The sequence below is a fragment of the Argentina anserina genome, chromosome 2 (genome assembly GCF_933775445.1).
Source record: "Argentina anserina chromosome 2, drPotAnse1.1, whole genome shotgun sequence".
In the NCBI taxonomy this organism is placed as follows: Eukaryota; Viridiplantae; Streptophyta; class Magnoliopsida; order Rosales; family Rosaceae; genus Argentina; species Argentina anserina.
The window spans coordinates 18,283,539-18,306,204 of record NC_065873.1 but is presented as its reverse complement, the minus strand read 5'-3'; the positions used below and the strand labels follow the sequence as shown (position 1 = coordinate 18,306,204).

General features: G+C 39.2%; 2 protein-coding genes and 1 long non-coding RNA gene across 3 annotated transcripts; 1 reads left to right on the top strand and 2 right to left on the bottom strand.

Annotated features, from left to right (window-relative positions):
- Nucleotides 1-784: 784 nt before the first annotated feature.
- On the top strand, nt 785-3,888 carry LOC126782372 (uncharacterized). The gene is made up of 7 exons (XM_050507600.1): nt 785-1,568; nt 1,691-1,891; nt 2,115-2,222; nt 2,335-2,472; nt 2,578-2,829; nt 2,961-3,281; nt 3,381-3,888. Exons 1-7 carry the CDS (start codon nt 876-878, stop codon nt 3,546-3,548), a joined length of 1,881 nt encoding a protein of 626 aa, XP_050363557.1. The 5' UTR covers nt 785-875; the 3' UTR covers nt 3,549-3,888.
- A 141-nt stretch (nt 3,889-4,029) lies between these two features.
- Nucleotides 4,030-11,061, bottom strand: LOC126784096 (uncharacterized). The gene is made up of 20 exons (XM_050509591.1): nt 10,711-11,061; nt 10,065-10,265; nt 9,633-9,716; nt 9,474-9,533; nt 8,774-8,818; nt 8,443-8,642; nt 8,036-8,336; nt 7,887-7,971; nt 7,708-7,797; nt 7,368-7,456; nt 7,090-7,269; nt 6,910-6,999; nt 6,282-6,344; nt 6,076-6,150; nt 5,814-5,864; nt 5,365-5,442; nt 4,986-5,123; nt 4,658-4,765; nt 4,488-4,553; nt 4,030-4,384 (listed from the first exon to the last, which is right to left on the bottom strand). The coding sequence occupies exons 1-20, from the start codon at nt 11,059-11,061 to the stop codon at nt 4,310-4,312; spliced, it is 2,430 nt and encodes an 809-aa protein (XP_050365548.1). The 3' UTR covers nt 4,030-4,309.
- Nucleotides 11,062-13,028: 1,967 nt separating this feature from the next.
- Nucleotides 13,029-14,927, bottom strand: LOC126784918 (uncharacterized). Its single transcript, XR_007670996.1, has 3 exons — nt 14,649-14,927; nt 14,154-14,217; nt 13,029-13,203 (listed from the first exon to the last, which is right to left on the bottom strand). It is a non-coding gene; the product is annotated as an uncharacterized LOC126784918 (long non-coding RNA).
- Between the last annotated feature and the right edge of the window lie 7,739 nt (nt 14,928-22,666).

Sequence of the window (22,666 nt, the reverse complement as noted above, 5' to 3'; positions counted from 1 at the left end):
TCTTTTACAGGAGGGATCTTTGTCCCATTGTATCATTATGTTGTGCACTTTACACTTGAATCTTGGGATTTTTAATTCTGAAACGTAGTTGGGTTTGATATACACATTTGTACGTACCAACCGAAGGAGGGAGGAATATATACATCTAGATGAGTAAGATTACATATATTAATAAACAAGGATGGGTGCCAGCACATCATGAATTTTAACCCTGATGTAAAGTCTCGACTAGATGACAATTTCAAAGATGAAATGTTGTTTGAAGGAGTTGAGATATCAAATTTGTGCCAAACTCTAATAATATGTAATATTTATTTATACACTAAATCAATCACATGCCATAATCACACATTGTTACAAGATCCCCTTACTAGGGTAGATGAAGAAGATGACACTGTTGCACTTCGCTTATTTGGTCTACAAAACTTGAAACTTATTTTGTTAGAAACTTTAGTCACGATGCTCAATTACACTATTTTATCCAACTTATTTGGTCTAGAATGATGTTTAAACCTTCATCATGACGCTCAAGTACGTAAGTAATTTGTTCTCTAACTCTTAAAATGGTCACCTCAGTCGAACGTTTGGGGGTTTAGGGTTTTTTTTTTGGAAGATGGTTTAGGGCTTAGTTGCAGACTTGTATGTTAGTATTGTCAACATTTCCACTGATATTACCAAATGCCAAATACAAATATTTGGGCCTAGTTAAATTAAGACCCGGAACCACGAACCCGGTTCGGAAGATGTAGCTCAATGTTTAGACTTTAAACCTTCAATGGCGGTAGAGCACTAGAGCTCCGCCATATATAACAAGTCTCTGTTCAGAACCACCTACACTTCTCATTCCGGCGAACTCCGTAACCAAATTAACAGTCATGTCCGACGACCCAGCCGAAATCTACGACGGAATCAGAGCCGAATTCCCTCTCACTTTCGGTAAGCAATCCAAATCTCAAACCCCTCTCGAAGCCATCCACAATACGACACGTCGTAACCAACAACCACCTCCACCCTCCGCCGCCCTCCCTTCTCTCTCCTCCTCCTCCAAAACCTGGCTCGATTCCCTCCGCTCCGCCAAAACCCCCAACCCTAACCCTAATTCCGATGCCTCCCTCATCGGACCGCCTCGTCCTCTGCTCCCTAATCCCCCCTCTGACGACGACGGCGACGCCATCGTCGGACCTCCTCCTCCGCCGTCCGGGAGCGCGGAGCGTGATGACGAGGAGGAGGGGGAGATGATTGGACCGCCGCGACCGGTGAGGTACACGGAGGAGTCGTATTCCGATTCGGAGGAGGAGGAGAACAAGTACCGGATTCCGGTGAGCAATGAGATAGTGCTGAAGGGGCACACCAAAGTGGTTTCGGCTCTGGCGATTGATCACACTGGCTCTAGGGTTATCTCCGGTAGCTATGACTACTCTGTTAGAATGTTTGATTTTCAGGGCATGAATGCAAAGTTGCAATCTTTCCGGCAGCTGGAGCCGTCGGAAGGTCACCAAGTCAGGACTATTAGCTGGAGCCCCACCGCCGACCGGTTTCTTTGTGTCACCGGCTCGGCTCAGGCCAAGGTGAATCATCCACATTACCTATGTGCATTGTCTTGTTGTTTTATGTGTGTATATGAGGTTGTGTATGTTGTTTTCGAGTTGAATTTGGTGTGTGGTGTGTGAAATGATTTTGGATTGAGCAGATATATGATCGGGACGGGCTTACTCTTGGAGAGTTTGTGAAGGGGGACATGTATATTCGTGATTTGAAGAATACCAAGGGGCATATTACTGGATTGACATGTGGGCAGTGGCATCCGAGGAAGAAAGACGAGATCTTGACATCGTCGGAGGATGGATCGCTGCGTATTTGGGATGTCAATGAGTTCAAGACACAGAAACAGGTTAGAAACGTTTTAGTAATGGGACAGTTTGTTTAGGAATGTATTGGTATTAGTATCACACACAACATTGCCTGCACCACGTTTATGTAACACTATTGAATTATTGATGCAAATGCACAAAACCATTTTGTGTGGAGACCCTGTTTTGCTGTTAGTATTGACCATTGAGAACAGTTCTTTTGAACAAGAGTTTGACTTAATTATGCAATACTTCAATAAATAGGTAATCAAGCCGAAACTTGCTAGGCCGGGAAGAGTTCCAGTCACCACTTGTGCTTGGGATCATGAAGGACAAAAGATTGCAGGCGGTATAGGAGATGGATCTATACAGGTTAGTGTTGTCTGAATATCTTTGGTTTTTATGTTTCTTCTTACAAGGGGACGTTTACGTCTATTTCCTAGATGAATTCTTAATACTCTTTTATGTCGATCATTTTTCATAGGTTTGGAACATTAAGCCCGGATGGGGAAGTAGGCCAGACATACACATTCCAGAAGCTCATTCAGATGATATCACTGGGCTTAAGTTTTCTAGAGATGGGAGAATCTTACTCTCAAGAAGCTGTGATGGCACTTTGAAGGTAATGTGTATAGTATGTTGCTGTCCACTACAAGACTGAATGGTGTCACCTAATTGAAATTTCTCTGATGGATCTCTACCTTCTAATGCTCATTATATGTACCAGGTTTGGGATTTACGTCAGATGAAAGATCCCCTCAAGGTGTTTGAGAATCTCCCGAATAACTATGCACAAACCAATATCGCATTCAGTCCTGATGAGCAACTCTTTCTGACTGGAACATCAATTGAAAGGGAGAGCACAACTGGAGGTTTACTGTGCTTCTTTGATCGAGCAAAACTGGAACTTGTTTCAAAAGTTGGGATATCCCCTACTTGTAGTGTTGTGCAATGTGCCTGGCACCCAAAACTGAATCAGGTACTACTCTAGTCAATTATCTCTAGTGTTCCATGCATTGTTCATCTATTGAGATGCACATTATGTGTGCCTATTATCTGGAATCTGAAATCTGAAATATACATAGAACTAACATGCTTTTGTCTTTGAAGATCTTTGCAACAACAGGAGATAAAAGACAAGGTGGCACGCATGTATTATACGATCCAACTCTTAGTGAAAGAGGAGCTCTTGTCTGTGTTGCACGTGCTCCTAGGAAAAAGTCTGTTGATGATTTTGTGGCGAACCCAGTCATACACAACCCTCATGCTCTACCCTTATTTAGAGATCAACCAAGCCGGAAGCGTGAGCGAGAGAAGACATTGAAGGATCCAGTTAAATCCCATAAGCCTGACCTTCCCATGACAGGACCAGGCTTCGGTGGAAGAGTTGGTGCAAGTAAAGGAAGCTTATTGACCCAATACCTTATGAAGGTAATGCTATTCGCCCAATATATATCTTTGCTTTATAAATTTTATATAATTAAGAAATGAATACAGTGAAGTATGCTCATTGTTTGTTTCCCATCTCAGCAAGGGGGTATGATCAAGGAGACATGGATGGATGAAGATCCAAGGGAAGCCATACTGAAGTATGCAGATGTTGCAGCAAAAGATCCAAAGTACATTGCTCCAGCGTATGCAGATACTCAGCCTGAAACAGTTTTTGCAAAATCAGACTCTGAAGATGAGGAGAAATGATCTGATTATGGTTTTGATAGTTGCCAATTCTGAAATGAGACTGTTGCTTGACCAAGGATGAAACCAAAGGTTATGCCCCAACATTGCATCTGCAAAAAACAATGTGAGTGCCATACCGAGCATACTGAGGATGCAAATCTATACTTATGTAGTTGGTAGAATGAAATGTGACGCTTTGAATTTGCTATACCATGTAAATGCATCAAAATTTGTAGTACTGTACGTTGTTAAAGTGAAAATCTGTAGCGATTAATTACTGAGATTCGGTATTGTTGCTTCAACCTTTGTTACTATTAACTGGATTGATTTAATCCATGCTGAGTTCCATTTTCAGTTCTCAGATTTGGCAAGGAAAAAAATGTTTTGCAATGGACTGAAGGTTTCCTTTTACAAAGAATTCACTATTTACATGTACAAGATTTCTAAGATTTAAATATGGTACAGACTGGTGGGAGATTGATCTTGCGTTTATGACTACAAAACATTGTGGCAAATAAAGGTTTGGCAGATGGCAAGAGTGGGTGGGTGTCAAATCGTTGGGTTGACAGAAGTTCCTTGAGAAGTTGAGAGGTTATGAACTCCAGAGATAAAAGCCTTCACCCTTTCACTTGTCCTCACGATTCATCATTACGTCCTCCAATCGCCATGGCTGACAGTGGCAGAAGTCATTAGGCCTGAGATGATTAATTGAATTGCAACTTGAAATCTTAAAATGGTGCATTCAGTTGCAACAGGTTTGGATATGATGGTCTTAATTTAACTTAAGGATTTCCATTCTCTAAGCTTGACAAACGAGAGTCGGATAGAACTGAGAACATTTGTGTGTCTACCAACAACTGCAGGAGTCAGAAATTGCAAAACAAATGAAAGGTGATAACAGAGTGGTCTTCAATTACAACTAAACCCAAATCAGTTTCTTCGAAAAGAATTGAATGCTACCTTCATAAATGACCGGTCCTTACTAGGAAAGGAATCAATGAAGCTATCTTTGAGAAGTATCGAAACCTGAAAATACAGTAAAAGTTAACACATTACAAAACTATGATGAATCAGGGGGTCATCTGTAATTTCTGCACAAGTATAATAAGCAATGGAATGAGATTCTCTACCCTGTCATTGTTTGATTGTACACTTGTAATTGTGTAAAAACTTAGCTCGGAACAAAGCGACTCAATGTAGTTCCTGATGACTTTCAAAAACTGAACTGCAGCTTCAGCCTGCATATATATTACACATCAGCAGCTCGCCAGATTATATAGCACAGTGGAGAAAAAAACCCTTTTAAAATTAAAACTGTGCGAAAAAGTTTGAAAGATAATGTGATAAACTTAAGACTCTCACTTGGATGTCTCTCCAAAAGAGAAATTAAGTTTATGCATATAGAACCCGCACAGACATGAGCAGAAGAAATGAGCATGCAAGTATGAAAGTAAAAACCTGCACTTCGGTGCATCTATATACAGGATGCTTTCTAGCAAATGAACCTTCCATTGACAGTTTGGAATGGAAAGGGACAAGTTCAAGGGCAAGTTCTTTATATCGTGGCAGTGCTGGCAGGTGATGAGATAGTTTAACCTGCATAAATCATAAAGTACAGCTATTATTTGGTAAGCAAGTCCAGACAATCACTATACAACATTAAACATATAGCACACATCAACAAACAACTTCTGAATCCACCAAACGGCTGCAAGCAAATAAAATATATAATAAACTTCGCCATTTCTATGAGATATAATTTTCCCAAGTCTGATAAGGTTTTGCTGAGATACATGTATGGGACTATGGAGATGATAGAATAATAAAATAAAAATACCTGGTCCTTGACCACATTAATTACAACAGGATCTGATGTTTTCTTCTTTAGGTCTGCAGGAACTTGCTCTATTCCAATCTGCATAATGATAAAGGCAAAACGATAAAAATGATGATATCATTTCCTTACAAGTTTCCCGAAGATATGAGTTTAAACATAGTTATATAAAAATATATGGCAACACAATAGGAACTTAATAGAGTGTATATGACGTCCTTTCAATATTCCAGGGAATGCTACACTGTTACAGTTAAAAGCAAAGAACAAACATTGATCCCAGTAAGAAGTAAAAACAGAAGCGAAGTCAACTTATAAGCAATACATAAAGAAATATTTCTCGGTATTGGAATATCTCTATAGTATCTTGCAAGGTCAACAGAAAGTATAGTGGAAAGAGGTACATTCTATACTGTACAGGGTTTTAATAATAATTAAAATACAAAACTTACAATGAAGGGAACTGGGGCATCAAGAAAATCCAGCATTTTTCCTGGTAGAACCTGAGGAATATTGAAGAAACTTAGAAAATAACATCAGATTCTGAAGTACGCATCAGTGCACTTACAAAGAGAAGTTAGAAGGTCAAAGATGATTATTTATCTAGAACTGCCACTATTTTTGCTGAGTTCACAGAATATCTCAGAATGTATTTAAACCTGATTTATATTCTTTTGATTCCCTAAGATACATCAGTAAGAGATATCCACTTACAGGAAGCATTAAACTCTGCCATTGAAATGGACGAATCATGGGTATGAGAGATAATACTGTTGCTGATAGAACACCCTGCATTTGGTTTGAAGTGTCAAATAGTCAAAATCTGAAATTAAACAAGGGAAAGTAACAAACATATTATTGAACGCAAATTACTGATCCCAGAAATAATGATAGAATTCGGATAGAAGTACTAAACTTACCAGATTTGGGCACACTACTATCACTTGCTTTTCCAGTAATACTCCCGCAAGCAATGCCAAAATCTAGCAAAAGCCCCATTGACTAATTAACAAATGGTTTCTCCATAGGATAAGGGAAAGGGGAGCTGGTAAAATTCAAAGTCACCAAAAATTCAAAATTCAAAATCAAAGGTTTGTCTTAAGTAAAATGTGAAGGGTTACAGTGTTCAGTTACTACAAAGTCACCACAAACTTTATGGACCTCAATACACTATCTACCAAGTTATTGAGAGGTAAATCACCAGAAAAGATAAGAAATTTATCTGTGAGGTACCTAGTTGTCTGATCTTAGGGGCTATGCGAACATACTTGTTGCTCTTCCAATGTGAAAAAGAGAAAAACACTCAAGTAACTACAGGAAGGCTCGAACAAATTTTATTATAGGCTTTCCAATTATTAAATTATCTTTTCAGAGTCAGATCTGTAGCCACACTCCTGGGAGTCCTTCAATCAAAGGTCAGCGATCATAAGAAGGTGAAAAAGAAACCCGTACCACTCACAATGAGAATGGATATTGCTATCATGAAAAGAAAAATATCATTGTAAAAAGATTTAGCACATCTACATTCAATTGAACCATTAAACTTACACTTTCAACAGAGAGAACTCGGCAGATTGTGGCAGTTGTCCACAATGATAGTGAAAGTGCTTCCTCAGCAGCGGCTAACTTTGCATCAACCTTCAAAAGAAGTCGAGTACTGTTGAGTGAGTTCTAAAAAGAAAAGAAAAAGGACCACTACCGGTTGAACAAAGAGAAATCAAACAATACCCCAGGATCTTCAGATGATTCTAAACTTTTTTCATCAAAACCAAGGGCAGCAATTGAAGGCCGCTTATACTGGATAGCCTGTAGATGTTCAAGAGGTTGAAAAGCTAAATCACTTCCTCGTTCGGGAAGAGGCAATGAATGAAAACCACATACAATCTGTAGCAAATCGTTTTTATTCTCCTATAAAAAAAATAAGAACAAAACCAACCATCAGATGGAAACCAAAGCATCACCTAAACCATGTATTGCATCAAAATCTAGAACATTGATACACTCACCCTAGCCCATGCCATTATCAAGTCATCGCTAAACTCTTTCTCACAAGTTGAGGAAAGGTCATCATCGTCATCCTCTGACATGCTTCTAGCTGGACTGCCACAGATAACAATAGTTTACTGAAGTAGTAATTGAACGGTAAGAAGGGTACAAACTATTAAGTAAGACGGTACAAAGACTATAAGAATTCAGATATACACCAGAGCGGAAAAGATATTCTAATGACTATGCATTCTCATATAACAGCAAATATACACAGAAAGCACAGAAACAGGTTCTACTATTTTATGTCGTAAGCAGAAAGTGAGAAACAAAAGAATAAGACTACCATATATTTATTACCTGAATAAAGATTCAGAACTACCAAAACGCTCCAATGTGTGGTTCCTGGACAAAAAAGATGCCCCAACTTCTGGAGAAGTATGACCATTCCTGAGAACAGACAAAAGTAATAGTAATTTATTAGATAATATTTTCACCATAAATAGACATATTAAATGGTAAGAAACTTGTATATTTACCACCTAAATAGAGATTCAGAACTCCCAAGACTTCCCCGTGAAGTATGGCCATTTGTATAACTTCCAAATATTCTATCTGAAGTATCTGAGGAACCGCAATCATCAAAACATTGTAAATCCTTTCTAACATCCTTATCTAAATAGTGTACTTGAATAAAATCTGGAACATCACTAGCAGTAGCACTTTCCGGGGACTGAGGTTCCCATATCTTGAGTGAAGAAGTTGGAGTCTCATCATCAGGTATAATTCCTGCAGCAACAGCTGTAAGAGCTACTGCACTGTGTATAGGAATTGCAGAGTTCATCCAATAATCACAAGGCTCTGTCTCAGGGGAGTCATCGTTGTGATTACTTTCATCATCTATTTTTGGGAATGAAGAAACGGATTCAATGAGGCTCATTCCTGTGACAAATTGTGTTATTCGATTCAGGCGCTCCTGTTGAATGATACTGCATCCAAGTTAAAGATGGTGATTTGCTTTGAAATTCGTGTAGGTTAAAATGTCATTACCAGAACTACTAGTTACTGTATATAACTATTAGACTAACATTGTACCTGTTCAACATCTCATAATGTAACTCAAAAAAGGGATATTTGGATAACACACAGTAGCACCGAGGTGCAGAAACCAAAAAACGGAAGAGTCCCCCAGATGAATGAGGAAGAGGTGATGTGATGCCTAAAATAGCAGGAGGCCTTTGAACTATTTCTGACACATGTAGGCAAACACCATAAAGTGTTGCATTGTCGGCTACCTGATCAAGAGCACAATCAAACTTTCAGTAACAACTTGTGCTACAAAAATATATGATTATCACATCATGGAAGCAAGAAGATAATATAAACCTTCAAAACATAAAGGAGAGATGCATTCTTAGTTTCTTACCTTGAGTGAAAAGATAAATGCTAAATCATCTTTGCCTAAATGCTCCTGTCGAAGATAGAGATAATTGAATTGTTATTACGTGTTACCTAACCATACATATAATAAATTAACTAATCAGCAACCAATAGAAAAAATATAGTCATGAAGTAGGACAATTTGTGAAGCTACAAATGAATATGACTTCCAGTAACATTCTTGCATGACTATATACGATTGATTTAAAGCCTATTTCAAGGCAAGATCAGGTTCCTAATATTGTTTAATCTGAAATAAAACTTAAAAAAAAAAAACAACCCTAAAAACTATTTTTGGCTCAATTTTGATAATACATCTTAACCCAGTTACTAGACACAGATTCGAGCTCATTCTCTAAGAGTGTAAGTTTTTTGCAGACATTGCTTTTGATCATATATTAGAGGCCTCCTCATACTTTTTCCCCTACTCATTAATTTGAAACAGCTGATTAGGGCTAGTAGCGCACACCCTCATAACTAAAATGCGACTCGCATGCTACACTTAAATAACAGAGTATGTGAGGGCAATGAAAAAATAAGGTAAATCTATGTACTTGATACACACCATACTACAATCTTGTTACTGGTATCAATGTAACAGTCAATAAGTTATGTACTTCAAAATGAAACAAACAGATCTTGGTGAGATATTTGCCATAGGTGAGAGTCGAACCAATTTATCGTACCTGTCCATAAACAATTTGATTAAGGTCACTTAGTGATGGAGTCTTCTCCATTAATCGTGCCTGTATCATGACAAATCACAGAAGAGATCATAAAGCATCCATCATATAACAACTGTTACATAATTATGAGATTAATCAAAAGAACAGGGCTTATCAAACCTTAACCCCTCCAGGAAAACAAAAGGAAGCTAAATCTTTCAAACGCATCGCTAGCCTCTTCCCCGGAGGATATTTAAACAGTACCTATTAACCGAAAGAGGAAAATTTGAAATGAGGTAATTTATCTTCTCCCACAGAAGATGACATTTAGGTAGCATGTAAAATTCTTACAAATATCAAGAAATTGAAAAAAACATCCTCTATTTTCTTTCCTTCTTAAGCATAAATTAGAAAATCAAGCTTTGTATCTACAAGTAGAAACCATCAGAATTCATGGTCCAAAAATCAGTTTTCTGTAGTAAAATAACGTTCAAATATATACATATATCCATAACTCATTCATATACACTGTTGAAAAGAGAAAATAAAGTTTCCAAAAACAAAACAGATAAGAGGATTTCAGGAAGCTTCATAAACAATCATGCATTCAACCTGAGGTTCTAATGTTGGGATTGGAGGTCCCTTTTGCTGCAGTAATTTAAGGTCAGTGATTCCATAGCTTATCATGTCTGTCTCCCATTTCTTTCTTTTAATGAATGCTGCCTCGGCAATTTGAAGATTAGTATCTGGATGAAGTCCCGCAATTATAAAATGCTCAAAGAGTGAAGTTGGCTCCTGATAATTTACATGACCCTACAGTAACAGTAACATCATCATAAACTTTAGCTAATAACTGCATAAAGAGAAGATCCCTAAAAAAATAACTGACAAGCAACGAGAGGTTGGTGGTTTCCGATATTAGATTTGTAGGCTTTGTAGGCATGACCGCATTTGATAATTATTCAGATTAGCCGATTAATATATCCCTTTGACATATAAGACTAGTTGAAACTGATGGTTCCTCTAAAGAAGAAAATAGCTGTAAACAAAACTATTTCTACAACACAATAGGCTAAGGATCTGTATATGCATGCTATAACTCCATAGCATGAAGCCCTCAACTTTCTTCAATTTTTAATTTCTAGATAAATAATGAACTGAACAATGAGGCATCCACACACCATATACAAAGCTATCCCCTTTCAACCATGACCAGAATCTAGAGTAACAACATTATGAACACAGGCTATATACAAACCTTTGATTTGGAGTGAAGGCGATACCACTGGCGTTTTTGATTTAACAAAACCTCAGGATTAAAATTCATCCGGGAGTCATCTTGATTAGTCCCCCATCTCCAAGCCTTCTGCATCTGGTTTTTCAATTTCTGAAAGCTATTGCTGCGCTTGTGTCTGGTGGTCAAAACTTCACTTTGAGCCCGCCTATGCCCTGGTGCCAATGGCGGCATATTCGGAGAGTTGAGGGGTTCTCCTGCCACTCTTAATGCCTCTTCAGACATTTCCTGCAAAACCGCAATGGGGGACGAAGAACCACCCTCTTCATGTCCTTCCCCATCTTCTTTTGCATCCATTTCAAACACTTGGCTCATCTTTGTAAATCCTCATTTTCCCAAAATGAATAAACTTCGCCACATTGCTTACATGAGCCCAGAACCCTGCTCACCAGCATAGTTTTCACCCAATTCACCAATTTTGATTTATCACAACAATCCAAATAACACAAGAATTTGAATCAAGTTTTCTCCTTAAATGTGCTTGATCCTCAATTCCAGATACTCGATGTACTCAGAAATCAGAACACTCATCTCCTGAACTTGACTATTTGCATGCAATTTCCAACGTAACATGAAGAAAACAAAAACCCTGAAGATTACAAAACAATGTGAAACAAAGCATACACATGAAACTTCTACAAAACAACCCTAATACAATGCAATGAATAAGGAGAGACACCAAATGTTGGTGATTCCTACATTTCAAGTTTGGCAAAGTCATCACGATTCGTAACGGCAATAAACGATGAAATTACAATAGCATAAAGAAAATGCCATTCATTATTTGAAATACAGCAAAGCATTAAAAACAGAGAAGATGATTAGTACCTGTAAATGGTTTTTGTTCAGGCGAAAGAAAGAAAATGGTATTGGAGATTTGGGGAGAGAAAAAAAAAGGAGAGAGGGAAAGATCTAGTGGCTTAATATAGGGAGACTGGGATTTGTGCAATCAACGGAAGTTATGACACGAGAAGGTTGAGAACATGGTTTTGAACCAAAAAAGAAAAGACAAGACAACTATAAGGTGGGAAACTAGATTTACATAATATCATCAACCTCCCCTCGGTTGTCAATTATATCGCATGATTCTATGTTGTAATCCTCGTAAAATAAAGTCTTGAATAATAATAAAAGCCTTGTTTAACTCCCTTTGTTGTTTTTAAATGTAAGAATGGTAGATTGTCTCGTTACATTCAACTTTTAGTACTTTCATTATAAGTTAGTAAATGTGTCATTCATAGTAATTGATCAAATCTCATAATATAAAAGTATTCAACAAAGCTCGATGTAACTAAACTGAGCAAGTTATTTTTGATTAGATATTATGTTAGGAATAATGTGTATGGTATTAGGAATAATTTTTGTATGGTATTGAAATGTCAATTATCATATTATCGTTATTAACAGAAAACAACAATGTATTATAACTCAATTTCGCCGAGAAGGCAATAACTCAAATTCTCTAAAGTATCTCATTTTTCATCTACAATTTATGCGTGCAAATGGAGCCATGGCGGTGCTTTGTTAGTCAGCTAATCTGATTTTTTTAAGAAATTTTAATAAAATTGCGGGACTGCTTATGATATTAGCCCAAAGATAAACATTAATAGAAGGATTTAACTTCCGTAACGGAAGAGTGTCCTTTTGACTTAGAAATCAGACGTGTCGCGTGCAGAAACCATCAGGAGGTGGTGTTGTAATCCAGTATTGCGGTGAGCTAAATAACTCCGTAAATCTTGACCGTCCCGTAATAAAAGAATCGTCCTCCTAGAGTCGTAGGTCGCATGTGCGTGCCCTCGACCTCCGTTTATTGGAAATTGTGTGGTTTAAAAAAAAATAGTAATAATCTTTTCGCGCGGGGCAGTTGGCGCTTTAATTAGGCTTAAAATTCTTGTAACCGAAGATTAAATTTCGCCATCGGTAATCAAATTATTATGGTAAGGTCCAAGCTTGTAATTCACTATCAACGAAGGGTCCAAGCTCAATTTCTGTTACGGCTTTGTTATCTCGGTCACGTGTCCCGCACGTGACCACAAAAAAAATTTCAACATCGGTACCCAAACTCTTGTGGCAAGATCAATGTAGTATCCCAATTTTGAGTTGTACCAATGTAGTATCCAAACTCATTTTTCTCTATCAACGAGTGTAATGACCCTAAAATTTCAAGCTTAAAAAAAACTCAAAATTTCAAAATCGTTAAACACTAAACAATTTCAATGAAATCGAAATCATTTAAATGCCACAGCGGATCATCTCTGAGTTCAAAATACAACTCAGTCAAATCGATTATTACAAACCAAATTATAATTCAACATTATAATAAATGGAAATGAATAATCCTCACAACAACCTCACAAGATAGTCACACAAAATCCCCACACAAGCTGGAGGTAAATAACTTCAAGTCCTCTGAGCGGTCCGTCAATTCCCGCTAATCCACACCTGCGGAGTTATCCACTACACCATCGAATTGGTGTACCGGGATTGTAAACACAAACCCGGTAAGCTTTACAGCTCGTATGAGTAAAATAAAAACATAACTCGCATATCAATATATACGGAAATCCAGAAATCAACAAATATAAATGCACTCATGAGTCAATGGACGGCCCATCTGGTCGTCCCAAAGAAATATGAAATAAAACGCTAATGAGAAATTAAGTAACCCTTCTGGTTACCCAAATGCATTTATATTACGGGTACCAAGAACGCTGGTACACATCTGTTACCCCTCTCGTAATACACCGCCGATATTGGATAGCCACCCGCTACCCAACATCCAAAATAATCTGAGTACCCATGAGCAGATAACCACCCGTTACCTCACATGCAGTACTAAGGCAGACAGACTAGAGCTCTAACTGTATCGTAACTTTCGCCCGGCCAAAGGCTAGGTTTCGACTTGCCAAACACGTACAATAATCTCACATCATATTGTACCAAACATCAGGTCCGAAGACAATTCACATTTTAACAATCTCAATGTTAAAATCACGTACAATAATCTCACATCATATTGTACAAATCAAAATCACAATAAAATCATAACAGTATATTATATAGCAAACTATATATATACGTATTTATTTACCATTTGTACGATATATATATATATATAATCCATTATATCTTATACATGTCATAATTTATAACACGTCCGAAGACAAAACGTTTAACAATCTCAATATTAAACTCACATGCTTGTCATCGAATTGACCTAATCCAGATGAATTCATAACAGTATATAATATAGCAAATTATATATATATATGTACTTATTACCATTTATACAATATACATAGAATCCATTATATTGTATACATGTCGTATTTCAATATTAAAAACTCTTGCAAATATCTTAGAATCACCGCAAGGGTAGATTCGTAAATATGTGAGATTTTACTCACATTCTTTCCTGCGTGCAACTTCCACGACCCTGAAAGTAATTTCCTCACTCGTTTCGTCAGTCACCTAATAGCACGATAAATGCTTAGAAAATGATACTTAAAATATCAGGTGACGAGTTCAGCACAGCTAAATGTTGTTCATAAAACATTGTTCACGGAACACTGTTCATGTTTACTAATCACTGTTCACAGTTACTGGTTTACCAAAACACTGTTCATAGTACTGTTTTACCACGCCACTGTTCACAGTTACTGTTACAGATCACTATTCATGCGGAGTTACTATTCACAGTTACTATTCATTCGGCGTTACTGTTCACCGACCGCCACCAATCATCACCAAATTTCACCACCACAACCTAAACAACATTTCCAACAACTTCCTAGTTGACACCAAGGTCTAAATCCGAGTCTAAACAGTCCAAACAACGAAGAACATGAAATCGGCACTATTCACAAACCCTAGAAAATTGAAATTTTGATTCGGGTACTTACACTTCGATTTGGCTCGATTCCTTTTGTGGGAATGTTGCTGGGACTGAGACAAGCAAAACCCCCCAAGAATCTCGAGCCATGGTGGCCGGAGGAGGCGGCACCGCCACAACAGTAACTTCCGGCGGTTGCTACACCGTGTGTGGTTGTCGCCGGAGTGCAAGGCGTAGCCCAAAAGATGGAGCTCGTCGAGCCCGTCAGTTTGATAGGTGGCACGACACGAGGCGACGTCGGATGGTGGAGAAATCGGCCGGAGAATGTTTTTGGGTCGGGTGAACAGTACCCGAGCTGATTTTTAGAAAAATCTGATTTTCTGATTTTTAATCTCATCTCCTTCCTTTTATACTATTTCCAAAATCGGAAACGAACTTCCGACGTTAATAACTTTCGCGTCCGACGTCCGATTTGAACGCATGACGTGTCCACGAATTCGTATCGATGAGCTTTACGACTTTCGTGAAGGAAGTTTTCACAACCAAGCGATGGAATAAAAGTCGATCTATACGTTGCGGTAACGTTACGTTTTCTAATTAAACGATCCGAGAACGTTTCCGTTTTCATTTCAAAATGTCGCAAACCTCCAATTGTCGTCTTGAATTAATTTCACAAGTTTAACACTTTAAAAATACTCGACATTTAGTTTCTAAAAATTCGGGTTATTACAACGAGGGGACTGAAGCCAATTTCTATCACAACTCCATCTTTTCGGTCACGTGTCATAACTTCTTGTTTTTTCTCTTTTTCTTCTCATTTCCCTTCACTCTCACTCCTTCCACATTGTATTTTTGAGCTCATATTTTGAGTCAAAGCAACACTACGTGTTGTGTTTCTTCCAAACTCTTCAATCACGATGACTACTTCTCCCAGCTCGGCAGCTCCGCCTTGAACCACAACATCGTCTCCCTCACATCCCCCACCTACGACCTTTTCTTCCTCCACCTACGACATTCGAGGCATGTAAAGCGGTGCGGTCGGCTGTCAAGAATCACAGAGTGAAGGCCTGCGATCATGACGTGTCGATGGATCGGGGGTTCCAAGGAGAGGTGGAGGAGCTCGAATATTGTGTTGGTGATGAAGGAGGAGGTGGAGCTCCTCGATGCCACACTGTGGTGGTGAGGTGTTTGAAGCATAATGAGAATGAGTTGGTGTTTTGCCCAATTTGTAAGTTGTTTCTTAATTCAAGAAATGTCAGATTTTCTTATTTAGGGTCTTAGAACCCACATATAGTTATTTAGGTAAATACATTTTTTTATTTTGATCCATAAGACGAAACCGTGACGTAAATTGGCCTCAGACCCCTTATTGATAGTGAAAAAACGAGTTTGGGTACTACATTGGTACAACTCAGAGTTTGGGTACTACATTGACATTGTCACAAGAGTTTGGGTACCGCTGTTGAATTTTGTTTGTGGTCACGTGCATGACACATGACCGAGATAACAGAGCCGTAACAGAAATTGGGCTCAGACCCTTCGTTGATAACGAATTACAAGTTTGGGTACTACATTGGTACAATTCATAGTTGGGATGCTACATTGACCTTACCACAATAGTTTGGGTACCGATGGTGAACTTTTTTCAAAGTTAAATGAGATTAGTTTTTGAAGATGCCGATTAAAAATACTAAAAATAAACCGTCACCGTAAAATAGAAAGTATTTTAGATAAAAAAAATTCACCATCAGTCTCTAAATTCTTGTGGCAAAGTCAATGTAATACCCACACTCAAAAACTATGTGTACCCAAATTCACAATTCGCTATCGACGTGATACTTGAAACAATTTTCTGTCACGTCATTGTTAGTTTCATCACGTGTCAATCACATACCCCTTAAAAAATACAAATAAAATCATCATTAATCCTTAAACTCTTGTGGCGTCAAGGCCAAAGTAATACCTAAACCTAAAAACTATCAATTTGATCTCCCAAATTAAGAATTCTCAATCAACTTGATGACAAACTAATTTTCGGCATGTCACGATTTGTTTTTTTACGTGTTGCACATTGTGCCACTTAAAAAAGGGTAAACATGACATCTGGTGAAGAAGTGTGTGACCCCACTCCCCTCCTGCGCATCCCTTTGTTGTAAGACATGATCTATCGTCCTTAACCCATTCTAGCCCGTTAACTTCAATGCCAAAATTTGGACCGCCACTTCCCTCCTCACTATTTTCTCATCTTTGAGACCAACCATCCTGGCGAGCTCTACCCTCAATACACCACCGTCCAGTACTCGCTCCCCATCAAACTACTCCTTCCTCCACCCATCACCATGGGTCTTTTTATTCTTCCTCAACACCAGTCGGCGATGCTGGCGGCGAGTGGGATCATGCATTTCCGTATCAAATGTCATGCTTACGTTTTTTTTAAAGGGCACGTGCGCGAAACGTGACAAACAGATAGTAGAGTACTGGAAAATAGCCACTGACATCACGTTGATAGGGAATTCTTAGTGTGGGTATCACATTGATAGTTTTTTATGTTTAGGTATCATTTTGGCATTGCCATAAGAGTTTGGGGACTAATGATAATTTTTTTTCTTCTTCTTTTTAAGGAGCATGTGTGTGACACGTGATGAAACTAACATCGATGTGACGAAAAATAGTTTTAGGCATCAAGTTGATAGCGAGTTGTGATTACATTGATCTTATTACAAGAGTTTGAAAACTGTGGTGAATTTTTTTTTCTTTTAGATAATGATCGATCGAGTACATATTATATAATATGTTTACAACTAGCGAGTTGGGGATATAGTATGTATTTGAAACTAGTTTATCGATCGTACTTGAAACTAGTTACCTCTTAACTAGTTTAAATAGTTTTCAAATAATTTATCGATCATAAGTTCATAACTAGTTATTCTCTCTAACTATGAGTGAGATACGTTTTAATCAAGCATATTACTTTACGTGCTCTGGGAATGAATAGTTTGGTCTGACAATGCTATTATACGTACGAGATGATGAACTCCGATCCCGGCCGACTGCAAATGGCTAAATGCCAAATGATCCAAACCATCCTTCAAGATTAGAAGGCTGGAAGCATCAAGCATGCATGAGCTTTCCAAACCCGAAAATGGTGAACCGCAGAACCGGCCCGGGAAGCATGCAGGTGTGTACCTTCAGGTATTCTGACAACGTACATTATTCACAAACAACCCATAACGAGAGCGGTTCTTCTCGATCTGTTCTTCATAATAATAAAAACAAGCACAGATGTGGATAGAACTTAACAATCAACCTAACAGGAAAAATGTGTCGGATCAGGGAACCTAGCTAGGGTCCGTCTGGTTGGTTTCACTTGCCCATCAATCGATCCATGCACCTATCGACACAGAAATTGGATTCAATTCCTCAACTACTACGTGTATATGAGTATATCCAAAAAAATCCACCCTTCAAAAAATGAATTAACAAAGCCAGTATAGTCGCAATCGAAAAAACAAGCTACAGTGTATACACACACATCATACAGATTTGCAGAGAGATGATGAAATTTTGTAGTGTACAACAATAGATAGTAATCACAGTAATATTGAGAACACTTTCTGAATGAGGTCCCCTTAATAAGGTAAAGGTGATAAGCTTGCTTATACCTAATAGTCATGAACAACATAGATTAGCTTTTGGATTAAATTCGCCATCTTCCTTGGTTATCCATGACACTAGACATATATTCACTCGTCAACTCAATCACGTAGATATATGTTGCCAAGACAAAAGAACATACAAAAAATCACATCCAATTAATAGCGGTATATATAACAAGACACATTTATATGGAGATGTAAGACACCAATCCGATCTTCATCAAATCAAGCAAGCAAAAGATTTTTATTTATTTTTGCTTAAGCAATTTTTTTAAGGATTAAAATAAGCATACAGTATTTATGATATTCCCAGGCAGAGAGAAAAGCATCCGGCATCAGGATTAACTATAAGAATTTCCCACAGAGAAATAGATAAAAACTAACAGAAGTATAAAGATATAGACTCCTATTTTGCTTACACAATAGTAGCTAGGGTTGCAAATATTGATAACATGATTGTTTGCTTGGATTGTCATGCAACTGCAGGCAGGGTCAAAATAATTCCCGGGCCATCGGGGAAAAATCTTGCGAGAAGCATCGTCTCAAGTCTTGATTCAGCCAGTCTTGCCTCTTCTGGCGTTTGGTCCGGGGGCATTTCCGTCATGCCAATTGAACTTGTATATTACACTTGCTTGTAAATATCATTATACAACAATCATCTATATATACACCTATAAAGTGTTCTCCACTACCCGTGATTCACGCCCTAATCCCCTCCTTCAATCACTACCCGTGATTTATGCTCACACTCCCCCTCAAGTTGGCGCATACATATCAACTATGCCTAACTTGCCAAGTGAGTCATAAAAAACTTTCTTAGATACTCCTTTTGTGAGCATATCGGCAAGTTGCTCTTCTGTAGGAACAAAAAGAAAACTCATAATCTTCGCATCTAGCTTCTCTTTTATAAAGTGACGATCAACCTCCACATGTTTTGTACGATCATGTTGCACAGGATTCTGTGAAATATCAATAGCTGTTTTGTTGTCACAGTACATCTGCATCACACATTTAGGCTTAATACCCAAATCTTGTAGCAAGTTTCTAAGTCATAACAATTCACATACTCCCTGAGCCATACCTCTGTACTCTGCTTCAGTACTAGATCGAGCTACCACTTTTTATTTCTTACTCTTCCATGTAACAAGATTACCTCCAACAAAGGTAAAGTACCCTGATGTGGATCTCCGATCTGTAATATTTCAAGCCCAGTCTGCATCTGTGAAGCCACAAACCTCAAAGATATTTTTGTGATTAGAAAACATTACTCCTCTTCCTGGAGCTGACTTCAAGTACCTCAAAATCCTTACAACAACATCCATGTGGTCCACACTGGGATTATGCATAAACTGACTCACTACACTTACTGCATATGCAACATCTGGTTTGGTATGTGATAAATAAATCAGACATCCAACTAGCCTCTGATAACGAGTTTTTTCAGTCGGTACTTGATCTGGATACTCTGCTAACCGATGGTTCTGCTCAATAGGAGTATCAATGGGAGTGCAATCCAGCATACCGGTCTCTGTTAGTAGATCAAGGATGTACTTCCTTTGACACAGATAGATACCATCACTTCCCCGGGCTACCTCAATGCCCAAGAAGTACTTGAGTGTACCTATGTCTTTCATCTCAAATTATGTGGTTAGCTGTTTCTGTAATCTATTCATCTCAACAGTATCATTCCTAGTAACTACCATATCATCAACATATATAATTAGGGATGTTACCTTCCCTTGCTGATGTCTGAGAAATAATGTGTGGTCTGAATTACTCTGTTTGTAGCCAGTTCTCCTCATGAATTGTGAGAATCTTCCAAACCAGGCACGAGGTGACTGTTTAAGATCATACAAAGATTTTCTCAATTTGCATACAGAGTTACTTGGAGAAGCGGCCGCATATCCCGGCGGAAGATCCATGTACACTTCTTCTGTAAGTTCTCCATGAAGGAATGCATTCTTAACATCAAACTGTCTAAGTGGCCAGTTTAAGTTAGCAGCACAAGATAGCAATACCCGAATAGTGTTTATCTTTGCAACATGTGCAAATGTCTCATCATAGTCTATGCCATATGTCTGGGTGAACCTTTTTGCTACTAGGCGTGCTTTATATCGGCTCACTGACCCATCTGGATTATGCTTCACTGTGAACACCTAACGACATCCCACAGTCTTCTTGCCATGTGGTGGAGATACAAGTTCCCAAGTATTGTTCTTTTGTAATGCTTCCATCTCTTCCTTCATTTCTTTCCTCCATTTTGGATCTCTCAATGCATCATGCACTTTGTTAGGTACTGATACAGTAGATATTTGATTCACAAATGATTCATATGACTTAGACAATCTTTTGGTAGACATAAAATTTGCCACATGATACTTAGCTTTTGCCTGAAGGGTAGGTTCATATTTTTTTGTTGGCTGACCCCGAGTAGACCTATTTGGCAAGACATATTGTCTACTATTAGCATCACTAGTATTAGTCCCAATAGAATGACTAACCTCATATGAGTGATCTTCCGTACCAGGAGAGTATTGGTCAGGTAGATAAACAGTAGTATGAGGGGCAGTTGTGTTGTCATCTTCTGGTGCCTGAATTTCTGGAGTGACTATATCGAAATCACTCGGTGGTGCTTGTATAGCGGACTTATTAGTAATCTCAATTGATCATGTCACCATATCTACTGGCTTATTTGTCTCCCCCTCTCCATGATACAACTCTTCAAAGTATGAATTCTCCCCCTGAAGAGTAGTATCAGAAGAGGGAAAATAACTCATATCCTCAAAGAAAGTAACATCCATAGTGACATAGTACTTCCTGGTAGGCGGATGATAGCACCGATACCCTTTTTGATGTCCGCCATACCCAACAAACACACATTTAACGGCCCGAGCATCCAATTTAGATCTCTGGTGTTTTGGAAGATGGACAAAAACAGCACAACCGAAAACACGGGCAGGAAGATTATGAAAAGAGGGTAAGGAGACATGAGATGCAAGCACCTCATATGAAACTTTTCCCTGAATGACACGAGAGGGAAGACGATTAATAAGGTGTGCAGAAGTGATGACAACATCACCCCAAAGGTATTTGGGCATATGGGCACTAAAAAGAATACACCGAGCCATGTCAAGTAAATGACGATTTTTCCTTTCAGAAACTCCATTCTGCTCAGGTGTATAAGGACACGCTGTTTGATGAACAATTCTGTGTGTGTTAAGGAACTCCTGAAAGACATGATTCACATATTCTCCCCCATTATCAGAACGAAGATCTCGAACTGTGGCATTATTATATAAGCCTTCAAGTGTCAGCCATATTGCCTGCGCAGTGTCACATGTCTCCACCAGATCAATTATCTCGTCATTCATAGCTTTCCACAAGACGGACATCACAAGGCCATCATCATCGTCCCACTTAGTGTAGGCAATAATATCATCTTTTTTAGGAGCCTGAGTGACTCCGGTTACATGCCCCATCTTGTGCATGCCTCGAAGATGAGCCGCCATAAGTCGCTTCCATTTACGGAAATTGGTGCCATTCAGTTTAGTACCCCCAAAGGACCCACTGTCAGAACTCTTGACAGATATCTCAAATTTCGGAACATCAGCTTCGTCTCCAGAACTCATTGAAAAGGAAATTGAAAAAACAGAATAAGGAATTATACAGCGGAAACACCAAAAAACGGATAAGAACTTGTCTTAGGTGCACGTTCACTATCGGTGCACCTACATTGACAATAAATAGTTATTAATTCTGGGCCGGGTCGAATTTGAATCCAGGTCGGGTCGAATCCGGGTCAGATTTGAATTCGGGTCGGGTCAAATTCGGGTCTGATTTAAATCCGGGTCTGGTCGAATCCAGATTAAAACTGGCCCGGGAGGAACTGGGCCAGACCGGGCGGGTTGAAGATGGGTCGTACCGAGCGGGTCGGATCCATATCCGGATTAGGGGGCGCGCGTCGGATCGTCGTACGGGGACCCCAAATCGCGTCAGATCGTCGGAGGGCGGCGCCTGGGTCGTCCTGAGAGAGCGGCGACGGGGTCGACCTGAGAGACCGGCGCCGGGGTCGAGCGTGCGACGGCTGTGAGGCGGCAGGAGATCGATGAACAGTGGAAGAAGACAGCGACAACGGCTGTGGTGGTGGAAGGCTGGTCAGCGGCGGAAAGAGATGTCGCCGGCACCGGCAGAACAAGTGAAGCAGTCCCTCGAGAGCATGTCGGCGGGCTTAGCTGAGCTGATCGGCGGGCAGGAGAGCACGTTGGAGCTTGGAGTGGTGCCGAGTCGGGTGAGCTCCTGTGTGGCTTGGAGCGGTTCCGAGTCGGGTGGGCTCCTGCGTGGCTTTGCTGACGTCGTCGAACGGAGAGGCTACCAGCTTGTTGACGTTGTCGACGGCTGTGCTTTGTGAGGGGACAGCAAGCTCGGCTGACGG